Source organism: Egretta garzetta, unplaced genomic scaffold (assembly GCF_000687185.1).
Source record: "Egretta garzetta isolate BGI_Z169 unplaced genomic scaffold, ASM68718v1 scaffold335, whole genome shotgun sequence".
Taxonomy (NCBI): domain Eukaryota; kingdom Metazoa; phylum Chordata; class Aves; order Pelecaniformes; family Ardeidae; genus Egretta; species Egretta garzetta.
Window position 1 is genome coordinate 1,077,595 of NW_009259795.1, and position 20,680 is coordinate 1,098,274.

A 20,680-nucleotide genomic window follows, 5' to 3' on the forward strand; every position below is an offset into this window, starting at 1 on the left:
TAAAATGGTACAGTATTAATGTAAAATGTTCAGAGCACATTAGGTAAACAAGTCATTAGCATACAAACCCATTTTTATGGTCTATACAGGCATACCGAACACATTCAGAATAACAATGCTTTTTGGGAACTAAATTAAAAATTGTGCTTAACTTCAAAAAATACAAGCCATGTTTGCAGTGTTAAAGAAGAGACGTTTTCTAACCGAAGTGCTGTAGTCCTGAAAAGAAAGAGGCTGCCACTTTATACCCACTTAAAAACAAGAGTTTCAGTACAGTACAGTGCTATGAAACAGCCAAGCAGCAACATTTCCTCTGGGAGGCAAGTTTTATGGCAAAACTGACATTGTTTTATAGCAATTTCATGAATCCATAGGATACATAAGCCAGTAGCTGCCTTACATGCACAAAACATAATCTTTAGGAATGGGAAACGTAACCTTTAAAAAATATTCTTACACAAATGACTGATTTGACAAAACCACTTAAAACTCTCCTGTTCAAGTGAGCCCTGGAAGATCACATAACCTGAAAACTTAAAGAAGACACCCAAACCACCCAAGTAAACAAAATGCCCAGCCAAAGAAAAGAATCTGGAATGGTTCTTCCCTAGGAAAGAGCCTGTAACAGGCAAGGGAATGTTCAGTTCTCACACAGTCGAAAAAGACAGGATCAGATTGCATGGAAGTCATTAAAAATTAAGTTCACCTGTAAATATTAAACATTTGCAGGTTGATGACTGAGTCACGTTCGATTTCCAAGCAGAGTCAGTTTTTGGTGGTTTTTGACGGACTAGCACTGGAAAGGCTGCTTTGAATTTTCCTCTTGGTCGATTGACTGGCATTTTTGTTTTTCCTTTCAGCTATAAAGGAAGACACCCAAGGAGGATTAAGCTGATTGTGCAGGTCAGATGACGTCTTTAAAAAGCAGGAACCGAACTTTTGTTCTTCAAACAACCTTTGTGAGTTACTGAATAGTAAACTCTGGGAAAAGTCTCTTTGAAACAAACAGTTCGGAGATTTGATATCACTAGCCGCTACGTTTTGGCCTGTAAACAGCGGAAAGTGGTCATTCGTATCTGGCTCAGATGGGGAGAGGATGGAAAACATAGCTGGTTTCCAGCCAGTTCTGTCAGCTGCTAGATTACTTGTCTCTGGACACTTCATACTCTGTTCCTCGTTCATCTCTTCCAGTTTCTTCTCAGTTTCATTCAGAAGCTTTGAGCACTCTGTTGACTTTGAAGAATTATCAAGATCGGAGGACTTGAAATTATAGCAGGGACTCTTGCTGTTGTCTGATTCGGACATCATTGAGTCCAACTCGGAAATTTTATCGAGGTAAGCAGCATCCATAGATGCCTCGCTGGAGGTTCTTGTGCGATTCATTTAAAAATTATCACTGGACTTTGCTGATGTCTCATCTGACTGACCAGCTACTGAATTTTGCTCTGATTCATCAAAATCTAAGTTCTCAGCAAAATTTGTTGGGCAGGTCCCCCAAAAGCCTGATTTTCCTGTAGTAAAACAGCTCAGTTTCTTTTCGCTATTGCAGCTGCTTGTGCTGTGCTCTGGAGAATCTTTGCTGCAATCATCTGAAGTGTCACAAAACTCTTCAAATTTCAGTTTTCTCAGGAACGTTGATGGTTTCCTTGCATTTTCTTTTCCATCAGGGGTGTTCAACTGAAGGCGACTGAGAGACAGAAAAGGAGTACACGGTGGTGGAAGATCATAAAGTTCTTCATCCTTATACGGGGTACATTCCTCAATTTTATTCCACTGCTCTTCTAAGCAGGCATCCATATTTGTAGTATTTTCATCCAGGAGAACCCCCTGACACCCTGGAAATAGTTCTTTCTTTGGGGCACACTGGGTATTTGAGCCATTTGAACCATCTTGACTCGAAGAGCTTAAACAGGTTCCACCACTTGTCAGCTGTTCAAGACTGTCAGGACTTTGACTAGTAGTCAAAGCTTTTTTCTCCTCAGCTTGGGTTTTCAAACATGTTGTATCTTCACTGCTCTCAGCTCCTTTAGCATCTGTGGAAAGCACTCTCTCACTAACAGCACTCACTGTCTGGGTTCCTTCGCCTGCGTTTTTCAGCTGTAAAAGCTGACACTCCATTTCTTCTATGTATTTATCACTTCTTTCCAGTGCCTTTTTTAGACGGTTCATTTCGCGTTCACTTTGTTCTACTTTGGACTCAAGTGCAGCTACTGTAAACCTACCAAACCTGCAAGAAGTAAAAAAGAAAGAAAATATTAAGCTGGAAAAAGACATTCTCGTGGTGCTTTGTGCTCGTTTCAAGAAAGAACAAAGCTATTAAACACTGTGTTAATTTGAAAACAAAAGTCAGAATTTTTCTCTGCTAGTTACAAAAAAGAATAAATCATCATATACAATGTACAGGTGGAGGTGAATACCTGAAAAACCAAAATTAAACTATTAGCGGTAGTAAGGCAATAACAAGCAGATTACCCTTTCAGGGGCTGGTTCTATCAATTCAACTCAAATATGCATGAAGAATTATCCCCTAAAACAATGGCAAAGATTTATGATAACATTTGAACAGTGGTCCACATCTTGAAATATTTACATTCAATCATTTTCCTACAGTACAGCAGTGTTTTACAATACATTTTTTACACAATGTCACCTTGTCAAATATAAAATGCCAATATGAAATTCAGAAATTGCAATAGTCCTTTGAGGTGGTTTAAATACTTACATAGACCATTTCAATTATGTTTCAGTTAGATATACAGCTGTTCCTCAGCCATCATGTGGATGGTACTTCCACTTACTCCACTTGTTTTTTTGAGCTTTATAACCGGAATAATCTAATTTCTTCCTTGACTCCAATACAAAAAACCTGCCACTTGTGGTTTGTGAAAGTTGTGTGTTCCTGGGGCTTCCAGCGTGAGCACATTTTCAACTGCCAAGATACGGACTTGCCTTCCCCCCATCCTCCACCAGCTTTCAAGACTGACCTTCCCCAGAGGGCAGGTGAAGGTTTCAGCTAGATGCCCTGACTAATTCTAACCTGTCACTGACAGGTGGGCACCAGGGAATTCCCTGCTCCATCCGAGGCTTTCAATTTACAGAAAGAAGAAAACAATTAAAGTTCTGGTATTATTAGGAAGGAGGGAAGGACCTGCAGCCACCCTACAACTCTGACACATCAGGTTTTATATCACAAAGAAATGACAATTCTGTATGTGGGCTTACACTAACCTCTGCTTCCCACCTTGCAGCTCCATGTTACAGCACAAGTTTATATTCACTCTTCCAGCACTGCCTGGAATTTCCACCCTGTTTCTTTGTCTGTCTGTCCTTCCTTCAGCATCTTTCAGAGTCACAGGGAGTTCCCATTCCATTTACCCCATTCCATCCCCTCACCCCTTTGCAAAATGCTCCCACTGCAACCCTCAGACCAGCGAGGTCTGAAGGTAGCACATCTGTGGCCCGCCACTATGCTGGCAAAATACCCATGAATCTATGCATGCATTGCCAGCAAGGAACCAAACTGTATTTTGTTTCTGCAATTCCTGAGGCCAAAGCAGTAGGAAATTGCTCTACGCTGAGAACTGCAATACAGTTAAGTGGGCAGTCGGGGAAAGGAATAAGGGGTATCACAAGCCCCAAACAAGCTGGGCATGAGCAACCAGATCTGCTGGCATATCTCACCATTCAACAGCTTCTGTGTATTTAAAGGACTTTGAAGGTTTTAGTGTAGATAGTTCCGTGGTGGGGAAGATTCACACAACAGTCTAAGTCAGTTTTTTTTTCACAGAACTGCTACTAGATCACTTTTAACATCAGATCAACCTAAACTCCACGCAGTTTTGGTACATGCCACTCACTGCTTTACAGACACTAAATGGCAAGGTAGTAGCTTGATATTTAGAATGGGAGTGTTCATTTAGTAAGATTTTTTTTCCCCTAAAAGAAGCTGGCTGAATTGGAACTCTGTCGAGGCAAGGACCACTCCCCCTCTGCATTACCTCTACTCAATTACCTTTGTCTTCATAAAAATACAGACAGACCATTTTTTGTTTGCTTACTCTATGGGTAACAAGTTTTCTCAATTGATTATAGCAGTTTCGCTATTTCTGGTTGCATGCAAGAGGGAAATGGGAGAAAAGGTGCACAAGAATTCCCCCTCTCCCCTACGAAATGAGATAAAAGCAGAATCACAGACAGCTCAGGAACGCGTCAATTGTATTTTCAGATGAAGGGGATTACAATGAAATAAGCAGCCTCACATACATAACCTGTGGCTTATTCCCTCCTTCAGTAAAAGGAACTCAAGATTTTGGTTTTAAATACTGAAGGACCCACTGTAGCACAGCAGGGCCCAAGCAAGACCCTTCCTGCTCCCTAGGGTGATTCAAAAGTATTTATTTTGCTTTTCTCTAACAAACCTGTTCACACAGCCTTACAGGAGCAAACCTTACACTGCTTAATAAAGGATAAAAGTGATGCAAAATACAACTTTGCTTAATAGCCAAGCAAGAGATGGGGAAAAATGCTTATGTAAAATAAGCAAGATTTTCCAGGGTCTGCTGCCACAGACACTTTGACATAAAAATTAAACATGTTTACATTTATATGCATACCTGGCAATTCCTTTTTAATGGAAGAATGGTGTAATATGTTTATTTAATGCAAATAGCATTAGTGACAGCCTGAGATTTGCTCATGAGGAAGAAGCACTGTATTCTCAAGTGCAACTTTTATAACAAGTGTCCTCAGGTTAAAAAAAAATACTGTATGGTGTTCAAAGCCAAACAGCATCACTAATATGTTAATTGTTGTAGAGGGATGTGGTTGGGAATTTTGCTTTTCAGAAATGGAGCATCTGACACGCTGCCTACAAACAGTAACCTCGGCAGTTCAGCACCAGAACAGGAGCTGCTTTCTGTTCCTGCTTTGAGACTTGCATGCATTTAGTTCCCACATTTTCAAGGACATCGATTTTTAAGACAGCCATGTTACAACGCACATATTTAAACCAGTTACTCCAGACCAGAGCACGACATACGTGTTTTAGTGACTGATCTGGCAGGTCAGCAGACAGTTTAAGAGACATGCATGTTTTGGTTAAAAAAGCCAGAAGCCTCCCCATCTCCCCAAACCAAACCACTCTCCTAAGGGATCTCCTCTTCTTTTCCATTCAGACATACAGTGAGCTGTGCCATAGCCAAAAAGTTATGGTCTGATAATAAGAATAATAGAATGCAGTACAGTTACATGAAAAAAAATTAAAATTGGGCCTGACACTCCAGATAAATTATTTTTCCTGAAGTATTTGAACCATTTTGCACTTGGTAACAATTTGATGCATTCTTCAGTAGAAGTTAATGTATTCAGTATGCATGTGGTAAAGAGCACTTTTTATATCTTCACACCGGGACAAAGTCTTTTCAGTGTTAGGGTCTTGTTCTTCATCTGTATCACTTAAACAATGAGTTTGTATCTCATTGCATTTGTTTCAAGCACATCCTCTCTATAGAAAACTGAAAGCCCAGAGAAACTAGTGGTCACTCAATGTGAATAAGATGACATTTCAGGAGGGATTTGGTGCTTCAACACAGACAGCTAGTGATATTTTAGGTGGTCTAAGGTCTTTTACAGGACTGCTGGCCTCCAGCTATCACTCTGGAAAGATACAGGTCTCCTACAGATCCTGCATCACAGCTGCTACCCCCAGGCAAGTGTACTGGATATGTTACAGTGTCTGAGGTGACATTGGACATCTAGATGAGCACTTGCACCCTGTATTTCAGGACCTTTCCTCAGTTAAGAGTCCTTCTCATCCCAGCATTATTCTGACTTGACACTAATCAGAAAGGTGCAGTCAGCTCTCATCTACAGTGAGCAAGAAGAACTAACGTTATAGCTATAATGTTTGAGTAACCCTCTTTCACATCATTCTACAACTGCTCCTCAGTTATGTTTGAGTACTCCTGAACATGTCCATTTAGAAACTGGGAATTTTAATACTCTCTCACCCACAAGAGAAAAAATGTCTTTGGTTGTTTTTTCTCATCTATCAGTTCTGCAAATTCAGCTTCAGGGTTTTATTTTCACATATCAGTGACCACTAACTGTAGCAGGTATGTCTGGTTGAGCCCTTAACTCCTATCAACTCAGTTTAAAACATTTCTCTTTGTGGATAGCAAGCAGCTGCAGCAAATAGTTTTCCTGTGTAACTATTTATAGAAGACTGGGGCTGCAAGGATGCCATGGAAGATGACTCTCCAGTTCTAATCCCTTGATGGCCCAGATTGGCCCTGCAGCTCAAATACACAAGCGTGATCCATCCTCCAAAAGAAACAAAGGGTGAGAAGTGGGAAATGACAATGTACAGTCATGGTTTGTCACAGTTCCAAGATGAGGGCAATGCCAGAGTGCACAACCAAACCCAGTCCCATCATTTAGATACCCGTTTTCACTTGGATTCTGCAGTTAGATGGGAAGAAAGAGGTAGGAAATCCAAGAAGAAAACAGCTGAAAGCCCTACTAGTTTGTATGGCCCTTCTGCGATATCATGTACCAGATGCAGCCAGATGAGAATGAGTTCTGCAGTCATCCTCTACACCTACTATGAAAGGTGATCTGCAGCAACATCTAGACAGTAGCCCGGGTTATGTATAACTGCCTTTAAAAGTATGCCTATGCAAATATGACACGTCTAAGAAGAAAAAACAGTTACTGTCAGATGGGAGTCTTTTCCTAGCAAACAAGAAAAAAACTCAAGAGATATACCTCAAGCACGTTGCTCTATTTAAGATCTGAAGCCAGAAAAAAAAATAAAATAAAAAATAGAATTTGGTTTGACTGAAGAAAAAGTTCTGGGTATAGAGCCTACTACTGCTTTCCATTCTGCAGACCAGGCTGGCTGACAGAAGAGTGTACAACAGCTCCTTCTTGAAGGAAGTAGTAGAAACACTTGCTATCACTAATTTTCTAAGCTTGTAAAAGAACGAGTTATTGTCAGTATAAGCAAATACTGGATAGTAAATCCCTCTCCATTGCACAGTTCACAGAGTACAAAACCAATCTGAAGACACACAGTTTTCCTCATGAAATCTCTCCTTGAGCATCAGGGAAATCCAGTTCCACTTGAGTAAGGCTCAGCTCAAGCTTTACTGTTTGTTGGATGACTGTACAGCAGCAGGATTTCAACAAAAGAACAGACAAGGTACATTCTTGGGAAAGAGCTTCTCCTTTCACTTGGGAAATTGGGTGAATTTGGACAAATGTGCAAAACCCTTCCAAGCATTTTGACATCGTTCAGTGAAGCAGAACTGGTCTTCCACGTAGGAAAGTCAGAATACACCAGAGGTCGGTGAATATCATAAGCCAGGAAGGATTATTTCAGAATTACTAGAAAAAAAACCACTGGAAAACCCACAAAACAAAGCAGTGAGATCTGAATGTCCTTACCCATCTGCTTAAGGTTTAGCCTGCGACTGGTGCTTCCTCAGGCTTTAACACTATGACTCAAGAACTCAAAGTTGTTTTGAAGGCTACTAAATAACATTTTCTCCTATTTACTTTTAAGGCCATACTGTAGCTGGTCTCCGAAGATGGCCACCCCTCTGCAACAGCAAGCTTGCGGGGAGGTGAGAAAGCAGCCCAGTTTTCTACCAAGGAAGACAGCAGCGTTCTTACTCTCTGCACCCTGGACACAGTTTACTAGAAGCCTATTTGTAAACTCAGTGAAATGCAGACTGAATTAAATAGTCTGGCATGAGTGGAAATATTTGAGTTAGACAAAAATTGAATGTTGTCCAGAATGACCTTGAAAGTCAACAGCCTTAGATTTCAGTGTGTAGGCACCTGAAGTCACAAATCTAGACAAGATAACCAGTAAAACTGGGGAAAGGGGAAAAAAAAAACCCCAAACCAAAACAACAATAAAACAACTCACAAAACCAGAGAAAAGAGATAATGCAACAATTTTCTGCATGTTACAGATAGTTTTTCATACTGGGATTTTAACTGGCAGAAGAAATTAAATATTTAGGGAAAAGACTCCTAGGAAGCCTAGAAGTCTGGTTCAAGCTAATTTGAATCTAACCATTCATAAAATACACTATACCCTGGAGTAGATGGACTTGCTAGTTATTTTCCTTCAGGTAAAAAGCAAACATCCCTTTGCCAAAAATGCTTTTAGATCCATTGTGCCTTGCCAATAGACCTAATAGTTTTCTATTTTAAGTAGAGCTGGAAGTAATAAGGCTTTATCATCCTGCAAAACTTAAGTTTTAGAAGTTTTCCTGTTCTCTATTGGGAAAATTGAAATCACTGAAGATTCCTCAGGAGAAAGAGCAAACCAAGAGCAAGCAACAACCACCAAACACTCAGTCTGATTTGCCTGAGAAATGGGAGACTAACATAAGTCTTTGGTAAGAATCAGGGCAAGAAACGTACCTCTATTTGCTTTTCAGAGCTATGTCCCAAATATATGATGGTATGGTATTCTGGTAAAGGTCTATTCTCAACAATGTTTCATTAAAAAAAAAAAAAAAAAAAAATCTAATCAATCCACATCATCAATTACAAAATTGTGTAAAGATCCCTGACATGGCTGCAACGCCAATTTTATTGACATACATGACATTTTTCAGCAGGTTTTAATGGATATGAACAAAGAAAAAACAATTCAAGACTATGATAAAAGGAAAGTTTTTTATTGCCTGCTGAAGAAGGCTATTTATTTTTTTCCTGTGATGCCAGAGGTAAGGTCGGTGTTACAAAGGGAACGTTCACCTGCCATCAATGTTTCCTTTGCTATAAAGCAAAGCCTACTAAAATAATTCAGGCTGTGATATTTAGCTCCCGTGTCATTAGGCACAAAATGAACTACATTTGGGATAAGGGGACTGAACGCTGACAAATCCTTTCAAAAATAATTTGATACAGGTTTTAGTTAGTTACCTAGCCAGTTGTTTAAGCATGAATCCATACCTGACAATCTGAAGCTAAGAAATACATGACAAATGAAACAATGGTGGTGACACTAAATTACAAAGATCCAATCCAGTAGCTATTTTAAATTGCACTAGAGAGCCATTCAGAAACTTTTTCTAAAAATTACCTTCTGAACAATTCTGTATAAAGTACACTGAAACAACTGTACTGGCAAATCAGTGTGCCTGCACAGGAAAGTTTAATTATAGTGAGATGGTCGGGCTCTGATTCTTATGCCTTCAATTCTGATTTCTTAAGCAAGGTAAGAAAACAGCAATTGCAACCCCTGTTCAGTGTGTGAAGCCTAGTTGAAAGACCTTGTAGATACTAGCGAAGCTTGCCATCGGAACTGGAAGGATATTTTAAAAATGTCCTAATGTTAGGTCTGGTCTAGATATTGACCAGACTAATGACTACAAGGGTGAAAGTTAATTTATAAAATCTGCTAACAACACTAAGACGGGAAAGACTTCCTACCACCTGAAGGACGTGACTGGAATTCAAAAGAATGGTTTTAAGTTTGACGCGTGCATCAAAACATCATCCTGAAGAAAGCCAATAAACGGGTGAAGTCCCATACTTTGGAAGGGGACATTAGCAGCACAAAAGCAAAATGAGGTACGAAGGTAATTTTTTAAGTAGCTATTTAGCAGAATTGCTACTGTCCATTTGTGCTAGAAGTGCCAGGTAAAAGGAAGCAAGAAAAAGGGAATTGCAAGATAACAATATAAGACATTGTAGCAAGACGCAAGACAGTTTTTCTGCTCTACTTAGTGCTACTGAAGCTTCATTTGGAATCTAGTACTCAGTTCTAAGCATTGTTGCTTCAGAAAACCATAGACACTGGAGACTCCCAAGAGTACAGCAAACCCAAGCAAATCAGACGTTTACTTTTTCCTCTTAAGTCAGACTTATCTAAAAGAATTGGACAAATTCAGTTTAGAAGACATACTAGAAATGAACGGGTATAGGCAGGGTCAATCAAAATTGCTAAATTTAAGGTGTGGAACAGTTTCTTCCAGGACAAATTTTTCCTTGCATACACTTAAATTCTTGTAGTATACCACTGGGCTCAGAGTAAAACCGAAGCTGAAGATAGGCAGGGCACAGACATGTGACTGTCTAAACTCCTGAAGTGTTGAACTGTTCCTGGCCCAGTTTAAGCCTTATTCAACTCATATGCTCCATTTCCATGCACAGTTCTAGAGTCAGCATGGGCCAAAGATCATTCCCAGCAGGCAGGTAGGATGTGACTGATCTGGAGGCTGAAAAAAACCCAAACCAACCAAACAGGGTTTAACAGTAGAAACATGGACAGGCCAACCTAGCTGGCATCTGGGTTGCAAAACAGACCTTGACACTGTCCAATTTCTAGTAACATTTGGCTATGTCTGTGCTTCTAAAGAAGAAAGTAACTGGCTATTTTTTTAGGCCACACTGGCAAAAGATGGGAAAACAATCAGCTTGCAACAAGCTTCTTCACATACATCTGCTTCCGATACCTAATTTTTGTGACCAGCTGGATGGTAAAGCATATACAACCTAGAAGAAATGGAAATTCTCTCCACTGGGGAGCTAGTACCTGACATCAGTAAAGTAAAATCAAGTTAGATGTTCTGGTCTCTTCTAGCTCTTCTTTTCTAGGATTTATTTAGTTACATCTATTTACTTTTCGAGTTTGCCATCCTTGCCAACTCACTCTTGAATCTTATGGGAAAAGATATTCCATGCCATTAAAGCCCTTTCCATTGCCAAGACCTTAAACAGGGCTCTATCTCCCTTATTAGGGGACTTCAGGGCAGAATGTACTTTTATGCGTTTAACAGCATAGTGCAATGATCACATATCTTCTTTCTTGTGGTCTTGAATGACAAGCAGTCTGGCAAGCAAGCTCTCTATAAGGATGAATTTCATCTTCCAGTAAGTGAGTTGTGAACTTTGACAAAATCCAGAGAGCTCTCTTCACATATTACACAGGTACCCCTCAACCCCCTTCCTCAAAAGCACCGTATAAACCTTTGGCCAATGCTGCTTTTAGCTTTCTAAGTTCTAAACCAATGAGAGAAAAAAGGTAGCAAACCAATGAAAGAAAGGAACACAACTTTAAAAATATGAACATGTTGCCTCACAAAGTACTTAATTAAGACAGAACATTAAACACAGGTGTCAGTTCTGGGAATGATGTGCTCATGCTAGAGAAGCTCGATTCTACATATCTTGCCCAGACACAAAGCTATCAGGGACTTTCCTTGAATAGGGAGCCTAAGTCCACAGAACAAACCTGAAGGCAGCAAAAGGAAGAACAAACCAAACCCAAACCAAACAAACAGAACATCTGTTACTGAGTGCAGAGCTTCTACTTTGACCATACACCAGATTTAGAAATTTCCCAATAACAAAAATAAGTTAACTGTAGAATTCCACTAGTAAATCTAGTCCTTCAATATTGGTCAGATAATGCAAGGAATAGCACTTGTAGTCATGTCATATTCCTTCTCTGTAGACTTGCTGCTATTCTGTAGGTTGCATTTGTCACCCACGTCTAGGAAGATGAAAATTCCAAAGTCTACCTGGAAACACATATGCAACACCATGTACACCACCGCAGTTTAAGGTTAAAGCCCTACAACAGATAACAGTCTATAAATAAAATATGATAGCTTTTAAAATATTCACATACTTTTGGGGTGATCTACTATCAACTTCAGCTTTTAGTCGCAAATTCTCTCTTAAAAGGCTATTGTTTTCCATGCTCAGTTTCTTATTTGCCTAAGGAAAAGAAAAGGAAAAAAAAATAAGTATACAGTAAAACAGAAATTACTTCTAATATTTATAGGACAAGCTGTTTCTCCTTTTTAAAGAGACAGAACTAGAAACGTGAAGGCAGGAAACAGCCTTCAGACAGGGACACCACTTAAAAATCACCATGGGAAATGGCTTGCAAAACTGAATAGCGAATAGGCATTTTTTATTTATATTCCCAAAATACATCGCAAGTGTCCTATCTAGGGAAATAAACACAGCTATGTTAGTTAGCACAGAAAGTCATTAAGGAGATGTACTAATGGCAATTCCATGTTTTTTCTTCCACATGACTAAATACGTTAAGTACATTAACATTACAATGTGCAGGTATCAGCAAAACTAATGTTGAACAGCTTCCTCCATTCCAAATTCAAGTAAGATTACTTTGGTTTTTTGGCCCATTGTTTTTAAAGTATAGTTATCCTATGGGTGTAAATCCATTATGACAAGCTATTTGCAGTCTTTCTTCACTTTCTTCCAGGATGTTGTGATTAAGACTCCTGATTCACAACCCTTCTTACTCCTTGAATTGAGGTCTATAAAAAGAAGTTTTCCTGCTGCCGTGTTTCAGAACAATGAATGCCACCAACCTAACAAGTAGAAAATACTCTTTGCACTTCATAGTCTGCTCAATCTCCGTATGCTGAAAATAGCACCACCAGTCCAAGACTCGTAATTCATAATCCCAATTAGATGATGCTTCCACTGCACAATAAAAGTATGATCTAGAGTTAGATCCAAAGAAGGAGCTATGCAACTGGGCTCAGGAGTGAAACATCCTTTTTCAGAAGTACCAAACAATGCAAGAAGAGAGGCAGAAAACTCTAAATGCTTATACAAATATCCCCAGCAACCTCTCCAGGTGAGGCTAAGACAGTGGGGGGTAGGGGGAATGGAGCAGAAAAAGCCCCCAGGAAACACCACCACCCCCAAACACAATATTCCTAGGGGCAGAAAGAGTAAATAGAGACTTCTGGTAAAGAAGTAATGGGAGGGGTGAGCCCAGGGCTTGGGTGCTGGAGTGTTAACTATTTGGTATTTCAAAAATAAAAGCACAAAAAAACACCCTGAAAGAAATGAGTAAGAATTCAGGGCACCTCACTTCCAAAGGAGCATCAAACCATTTGACAACATGGCCAAGACCTTTCTGTCTTTCCAGGGACACAGTTTCCCCAGCCACACAATAAAAAGGAAACCACATGACTTGCGTAGATTTGGTAGGTAGGGCATCCACCTGGCACACAGCAAGGCAGGACTGAACCTCTTTAGCGTCCTTCTTCCAGAAAGTGCTCTACCCTCCAAGCCAGTAATCTGCAAGGGATCCCCACTTGCAGCACAAGGTCTAGATTAATGAGTTCATGTAACTGCATTATTAATGAGTGCACTTTGTCTAGTATTTCTACTACTGGCTTTGTATCACCACTTCCATACTTGTTACGACTCCACTCAAAGTCGTAACACCTACTTTGGGAGTCTCTGCTCTAAGAAATTAAATGATAAAGGTGGCTGCTATTTCCTGACTCTGGTTTTAAAAAGAAATTGATGGCAACAACATTTTCTGAGGGACCTTGTCTCACAGGGAAGTGATGGGTGGTTGAAGCTCCTGGTTCAGTACTTCAGGGGATAAGAAGGTTTCTGGTGTACATGGGAAAAAGGTCTTGCTGTTCAGACTGGGGCTGGTCAGTCAGAAGTGAAACAAGGTCCAAAAGAAGAGCCAAGTGATTTCAGGTATTTCTGGAACTGAGCAGCTGTTGAACAGGGGGCAGATGGGAACAGTGTGTCTGGATCACAGTTTAAGACTTGGCCCCTAAACCTCATCTAAACCTCTATTAGTAACTAACCCTTAACCAAATTCAGAGACTCCATAAACTTAAAACCCTTTTCTTGCTAAGGTTGAAATTATACTGAAAAAAACCCAAACACACCCCTCCCTCAGTCCCTGCTATATTCTTCTTTTTATTTACCTAGGGAGAAAGTTAAAAACCCTAGTCACCACAAAAAAAAAAAAAGAGGCAGTACAGTTCAACTTTATGGGAAAAACAAACAAACAAAAAATTAGGCAGATGAGAACTTGCTGTGAGTCCCCTTTTGCCAACTACAAGTGACTCTGAAGTTCCTACGATGGCAGAAGATGTGTACCAGCCTGTAAAGCTGAAGTCTGAGTCTAGCCAAGCTATTGAAAAAGCTGACTTTGGGAACTCTGTTCCTTTTAGTGTTTCTCACTCAGTCCAATCAGGGCCACAATTTACACTACACAGAGGCAAACCTAGTAGTGTCCCATTAACAACAACAGAATGGCAGAACAGTATAATGTGGACCTCTGAGTCTGTAGCACAGGAAAAGCATAAACAAGTATTAATGCTTACAAAGGAAAAAAGTGTCCTAAACACATAACACTTTGTTTTTGCAGAAGGCAACCCAGGATTTTTAATAGAAGAAATAAAGGCAGCATCTTAAATAAATGCAAGTCCAGTTCTTTCCACCTTGCCTTTCAAATTAATCTTGAAATTTCACTCTTCCGCAACGTCTGAGGTGGTCCTTCTTGTGCCCGCAGGTAGATTTTGCAAGCCATGTTTATTTAGATGTATTTTCACATGACTATCTTCTGCACCCCTCCTTCTGCAATACCAGGTTTTCTTTTATATTACATTCAAGATGTATAAAAAAAGATGCAGGTTTCCAGTAAAGGATCTTCTGGTCATAAAATGCTGAAGCTTGTCTATTTTCGGTCAAAGGGTCAAGTTACTCTGTCTCAGCAAATTGCACCAAAAATATCGGTTAGCAGGGAGGGCAATAGTGCAAAATCTGCCTCAGCCAAGTGTACTGTGTTTGGCCACTGAATGTTGTAAAATAGATATATTATATAGATTATTGCAAGCCTGAAAAATCTGGTCATCAATACTGGTGACAAGTGCTACTATAATCCAATTACCCAGCCATACAGTGACAGAGGAGTTGAAAAAGAGTCACATACAAGACTCACTAGAACAAGCAATAACATCTGACACTTTCAAAGGCTATATGGAAATACTATGATACACCAACAGTCACTGGAATTCAATTTTTTCCTCTTTCTTCTGGATCTATGAAGTACCCAAAGGTCATGCTAGCTCTCAATCCCATTTAATTAACACAAAATGGTTACACTACGAGATAGCTGAAGAAATGTATTTATTACCTCCTTTAACTTTTCCACATTATCCATCACTTTTTCATATATATCATTGGCAGCTTTCAGCTTTTTGCTCCATTCCTCTGGGGTTTCTGGGCCGCTCTTACTTGCTTCATCTGCTGACCGGCTAGTTTCCTCATTTTGGCAAGACAAAGCTGATGCTGTAGGATCCAGAAGAGATTTCAGCTGTGTCTGCAAACTGAGATTTTTACCTCTCAGATCTTCCACTTCTTTTTGCAGGGATTCTATTTCATCCTAAAGGTGTCAGAAATTCACAGGAATTAAAATAAAGTGTGAGATTAATTAAATAATACTGGCAAGTTCCCACAGCACTTTAGAAACATGGGTTCTCTGGCAAGCCCAGATGCATGCCTTCACTTACACATATATCTAAGTATGCTTATGTATTATGCTCTAGGCAGGATTTTAATCAACCTGCACACTTGAGCATCGTGAAGGTTTTAGCAAAGGGAATCCCTTGACTACATAAAGGACCCTGAACAAACTGGCGGGCAGACCAAAAGCTTCAAAGCATGCAGCAACTTGAATCTATTATTAGGGCACTCTGTGGGAGGATTTCCTGTATCAAGAGTGTTCTTGAGGTCGTCCTCTGCTGACTCATTTGCTGTTATTTGAGAGTGTTTCTCTCATTCTGAAACACCACGTGTTCAGATGCTGAAAGTCTCAAGATTCCAAATGGACAGAACACTGCCTGGAAGAGGCTGCTCCAGCTACATGAAAGTAGCAACATCTTAGGAAAGACTCTCAACATGCAAAGAACAAAGCTCTTAGCAGTATCGGTCTGAAGACACAGAGAAGCAAAAACCTTCAAAAGCCTGTTGTTAAAAGAATAAAAGAAATAATTTATCCTGAAAAAATGTCTTCTACACTGTTCACCAACTTAAAATACTTAAGTTGCTCAAGGTCAGATTACTAAAGGAGGTCATATATGGCATTTACATAAATCTAAGGCATATTTGCATGAATAATCAAGCTTCCCCCCCAGCATGAGAACAGCCATTTTAAATTTAGTTTTTTGAAGGGATTTATGGTATCCTATGCCTAACTGTGCAATTTTGGAGTTGATTCAACAGAAAGGCAGGAAACCTCATTTTCCTGACTCCTTCCATAGAGGATGAAAAAAGCTAAGCTACGGGCAAGCTTGTCATAAAAGACAGCCCCTACTTCCCCAGTGTTAAGGATATATACTGTGTCTGTTTCCTTTCTCTCATCCTCCTCCCTGAGACAGGTTTCCTTGCAAAATAAGCTATGTCTTCACACTGCTGATACTAGGGAAACAACAGCTGAGAAAAGAAACTAAGCATATTCCTTATTAACACCTTTTCACCTCGTTCCTAAAAGGCTATTTTCCAGCAGGAGAGTGGAGACAGACTTCCAAGTATTCACTCACGTTCAGAAAACAATACAGCAACAATGATAAAAATTAACCTATGCCATAAGGTTACAGTGGGCAATATTCTTTAAGGAATTTAGTCTGCCCAAGCAACAGGGAATTACTTCAGAAAATGTTTGCATTTGTATTGGACACAAAACAAGAAGTCCCCAACACCAAATATGCATAAAGAAAACCCTCCCATACCACCTGGGGGTGGAATTCCCACAAAACTATGGAATTGGCTGTACTTGGCTACCTGTAGCATAGAAATAATATCACCAGGACTTCAGTGGGATCACTTCAAGCACCAGCAAATACTCTCTTGTAACCTTAGCCAGAAGGTGGGATTTTTAAGTAGATTCAGTATAAACCTTTACTCAAATTAAAACCAACAGGACTCAAAGCAAAAGGACCAGTTGTATGCAGTAATTTAAAGTTGCAATTCAGCTGGAAAGTCACAACACTCCCCATGTCCTTACCTCGTATTCTTTGTGGAGCAATTCAAGCCTTGTTTTACGTAGGTGTTTTCTGACTGTCGGACTAAATATAGTATCACTTTCACTCGTTCCTCCTAAAGGAGCACAGGATGAAAGAAACACTAATACTGTTTCTTTTTCAGTCAATTCAATACTAGTAACCCACCTTACAGCGTTTTTCATATTATCAGCTACAAATAGAGCCAATATTGGACCAATTTGCTACCACGGGAGATTTAAAAGTCCCTTCATATTCAGAATGGTTAAACAGGAGTATCTATTAGCGATGTTTAGAAGTCAAAAATCCTGCCTCACAGCAGGAAGACAACTTTGAATTTTTCAACTTTGTATTTTCCTTGACAGAATCCTGTTTTATTTAAGACCATACTATTAAAACAGAGCTAAAGGAGGGGGGTGGAGGTGAAAAATCAAGCATAGTACAAGATAGTATAAGTTTCTAAAGTGAGATTGTTCAGATATATTTTTCTCTCAGAACCAAATAGCAGAGCTGACATTTTATGTCAAATAAAGTTCGCAGTATTTCCTAGCTCTGGGGAAGTTCAGATCCTCATTCAAGTGTTGTAGCTTTGACTTATTTCTGTGCTAAGAGACGTTTTCTTAAACACAAAGCAAAAGGGAGGAAATAGTGAACAAAACACAAGAAAAAAGACCACATACTCATTCAAGATACTGGATTTAAGTACACTATTTCTCAGCTAAATGCTATTCTCCTAGGTCAACAGGTTGCAACATACAGGTAGAGTACTTCAAGCAAGATGCATTTTTTCCAATTAAAGGCATCATCCAACCAAGATTTAAAAAACAATCATCAGAGCCGTGGGATGCTTGCTGGCTTTGAATAATCTAGCCATAATACAGAGGAAAAAATATCCAGACATCTTTGGACTCGAAACAATCTCCCCCAACAGTAAATACCAGAAAGTTATTCAAAGCCTAAAGTTGTCCTTACCTATAATTTCCTTGCAAGGATTTTCAGGCGTGATGGGAATCCTGCAAGCTGGACACTGATTATTGTTCTTCAGCCACACTTCAATACAAATGGAACAGAAGACATGGTTGTTGACACAGATGACTGGGTGACGGACCTTTTAGTATTAAGGGGGGAAAAGAAACAAAAACCAGAAAGACATTCTGAATACTTTAAAACTCTTTCAGGTAACAGAATACTAAAATACACTACTCCATCTCTCAGTACAAGTCTGGTTTTGCAGGAAAGAGACACTTGTTTCACAGGGCTCGCCAGGAGTGACCTCCTGACTTGCACCACCAAACACTTCTTATTGAAGGCACCAAAGCTATAACCATTTTTGCAAAGCTAAGGTCCTTGATTCCAAGAGCTCATTAATACACAGTGTGGCAGGCACCCTTCCTTCACCCCACAACCTCCAAGAACAGCAGCCAACCACTGCAGTGAAATGTGTTTGCCTCCTTAGGTAAAAGGAGACCAAAGACAAGCATTAACCGATTTCCAAAAGTGTGGGAATGAGGGATTGCTCCTGGCAACAACCAGCATTTTACCTTGGAAAAGGTGTCACTGAAACGGATTGTGTTACAGATTAACTCTAGCCTGCACATAATCAGCTTCATGGAAATCAGCCTTAAAAAGGATAAGGGCCAAACACACAGAGCAGAAACATGAACCAGCAATCACTAATTCAAGCCTCCTGCTAGATATGCATTGCTACTAAATAAGTCATTACCTGAGAATGGGGCAGCTAACTGAAGGATTAAATATTCCAATCAGACACGGATCCTTTCAAGAAGCTTGCCCTCCCCTTCCAAAACAGCAGGGTAAACAAACTTTTAGAAAATATTAATGACAATGCATTATTCCCTCTTGTCACTTAACTATAAACCCCGTTTGAAAGTGTGCATAGAGGGACCAGATATGATATAGAAGAAAAAGACTTTCCCCTATATATCTATGTCTTACTGCAGCTTCTGTTACAGCTCATTGTAGCACACACTCTCAAATCTCTTGCATCTTAACAATGCTATCTGTGTTATGGGCCTTAGAAATAATTATTTCTTTTTCCTCCACCACTTTCTTTGCCCAAGAAACATGTTTTGAGACACAGAAGTAGCAGTATCTATGGCTTTAGAGTCTACTGTGTTGCACTTAAACCCCAAGTTCAAGAGAATTCTTTCAACTTTAAAAGAAGTCCTCATCATCCCCAAGATCTTCCTCTTTCATTCTATTAGTAAAGTAGTCAAACTAAAAAGGAAAAATGAAACACCGGCAGGGAGAAGCAAGCAACTGGAAAGCACAGCCAAAAATCACTTTGGAAGACAGGTTAGATATGTCCTGAAGTAACCACACCCATACAATCAGTGTTGCACAAGCTAAAACCCAAGTGTTTTACCACTGAAATACATGTGAGTCTGAATTGGGGCTCAGATCTGTCAGCTTCTTCTCTAAGTGACTATCTATACCTCTGTCACATTACATGGGATTCACAGTATGTTTAAAACCTCCAATATAACAGTCCTGGGAGCCAAAGGATTTATCTAGACACTAACAGAAACTCAAGTTATTGAAGGTGTGAATAGAGAGAGACTAAGAGACTCCTCCAAGTGTCTGCACACTTTTAGCTCTAATTAAGGAGGCTCTTTTGTGATTAATGCAAGCATTAGAACACCAATGCTTTGGGAATGTTTAAATATTACCATTTCAATGATTTAAAAAAAAAATCCTGCTATTTACTGCTTTCCTTTACTGGTAAAAGAGCTTTTCCCAGCTTTCCCACCAGCAGCTAGAAGGAAAAAAACCCAAGTTTTTCTCTGGCTGTACTTCCTTCTTCCTCAGAAGCAGCCTGAGAATAGTTCTATGGATGGCGATGATAGGATACAGAGCAGAATAACATAAAATAATCCAAAGGGGAAAAAACATTTCAGGAGTGCAGGTCTCCCTGCTGGGGAGCAAGAAACCCTCAGTTACCCCAAATCTGACATGCAAGTGCACTTCTTGCAAGTGAATGATTACTCCATATCTCTAGCAAAATAGTAAGTCACATTTATTACTCTCCAGGGTACAGTGCTTCTGATTTACACACCTTTAGAAGTTTCATTTCAGGGCTGAGGTTTATACTTTCCTTGGCTCAGGATCCACACAAAGCAATCCAGGCGACAAGAGCAGAAGCCGCTATGGAAATGTCACACAATGGCTGGAGGTGCCACTGCCCTTCACCCAGTCCCCCAGCCACCGACTGTGAGAAGCCCGGAGGGCGGGGGTGCGCAGATCGTGACATACTCATTACTAAAAAAGCATTTCACTTGAATTACAGCACAGTTTCAGTTCCTTAATCAACCATAATGTCTAGAAAGACTACATTGACGTAGCTAGGTGATTTTGAGCAATTTCCTAATTTTTTCCCCTGCACAAAATACGATTCCTGTGCGGATCAAAATCAAACCCTGTACACATCTATGTCACTTTGAAGGCACTTCTGGACTGCCAAGCAGCTTTAAGGGAGGAGCAGGCATGTAGAAAAGCACACAGATACCAGTGAAAGAATCCCCAGACATCCTAGGGGGTTTCAAGACACACAGAATCATGTGCTGGAGCCCAAGCAACCTGTCGACACCAAAACCAACAGGAGAGACCTTCAGTCATTCTAGGATGAGTAAACCTAATGGCCTGATGCAGATGGCTTCTGATCTGCTCACTAATTATGAATACAGATATGTTAGAAGACAGCTCAGACCGTGTTAAAAGAACATTCAGGCAACAAACATAAAATTTATCCAAGCAATTAACTCTTATAATAAGTGGTTATTTGCACATCGTGCCAATATACTTTATGACACTGTTCACACTAACAAAATGGGCTAACA

The 20,680-nt window shown here is 39.9% G+C and overlaps 1 protein-coding gene across 1 annotated transcript in view; it reads right to left on the reverse strand.

Moving 5' to 3' along the window:
• Positions 1 to 217: 217 nt before the first annotated feature.
• The window catches only part of OBI1 (ORC ubiquitin ligase 1), a 28,785-nt gene continuing 8,322 nt past the window's right edge, over positions 218 to 20,680 (reverse strand). Inside the window, 5 exon segments of the mRNA XM_009639691.2 lie at positions 218 to 2,227; positions 11,657 to 11,745; positions 14,960 to 15,208; positions 16,829 to 16,920; positions 17,796 to 17,931. Of these exon segments, the coding sequence (XP_009637986.1) occupies positions 766 to 2,227; positions 11,657 to 11,745; positions 14,960 to 15,208; positions 16,829 to 16,920; positions 17,796 to 17,931 (2,028 nt within the window). The 3' untranslated portion in view covers positions 218 to 765.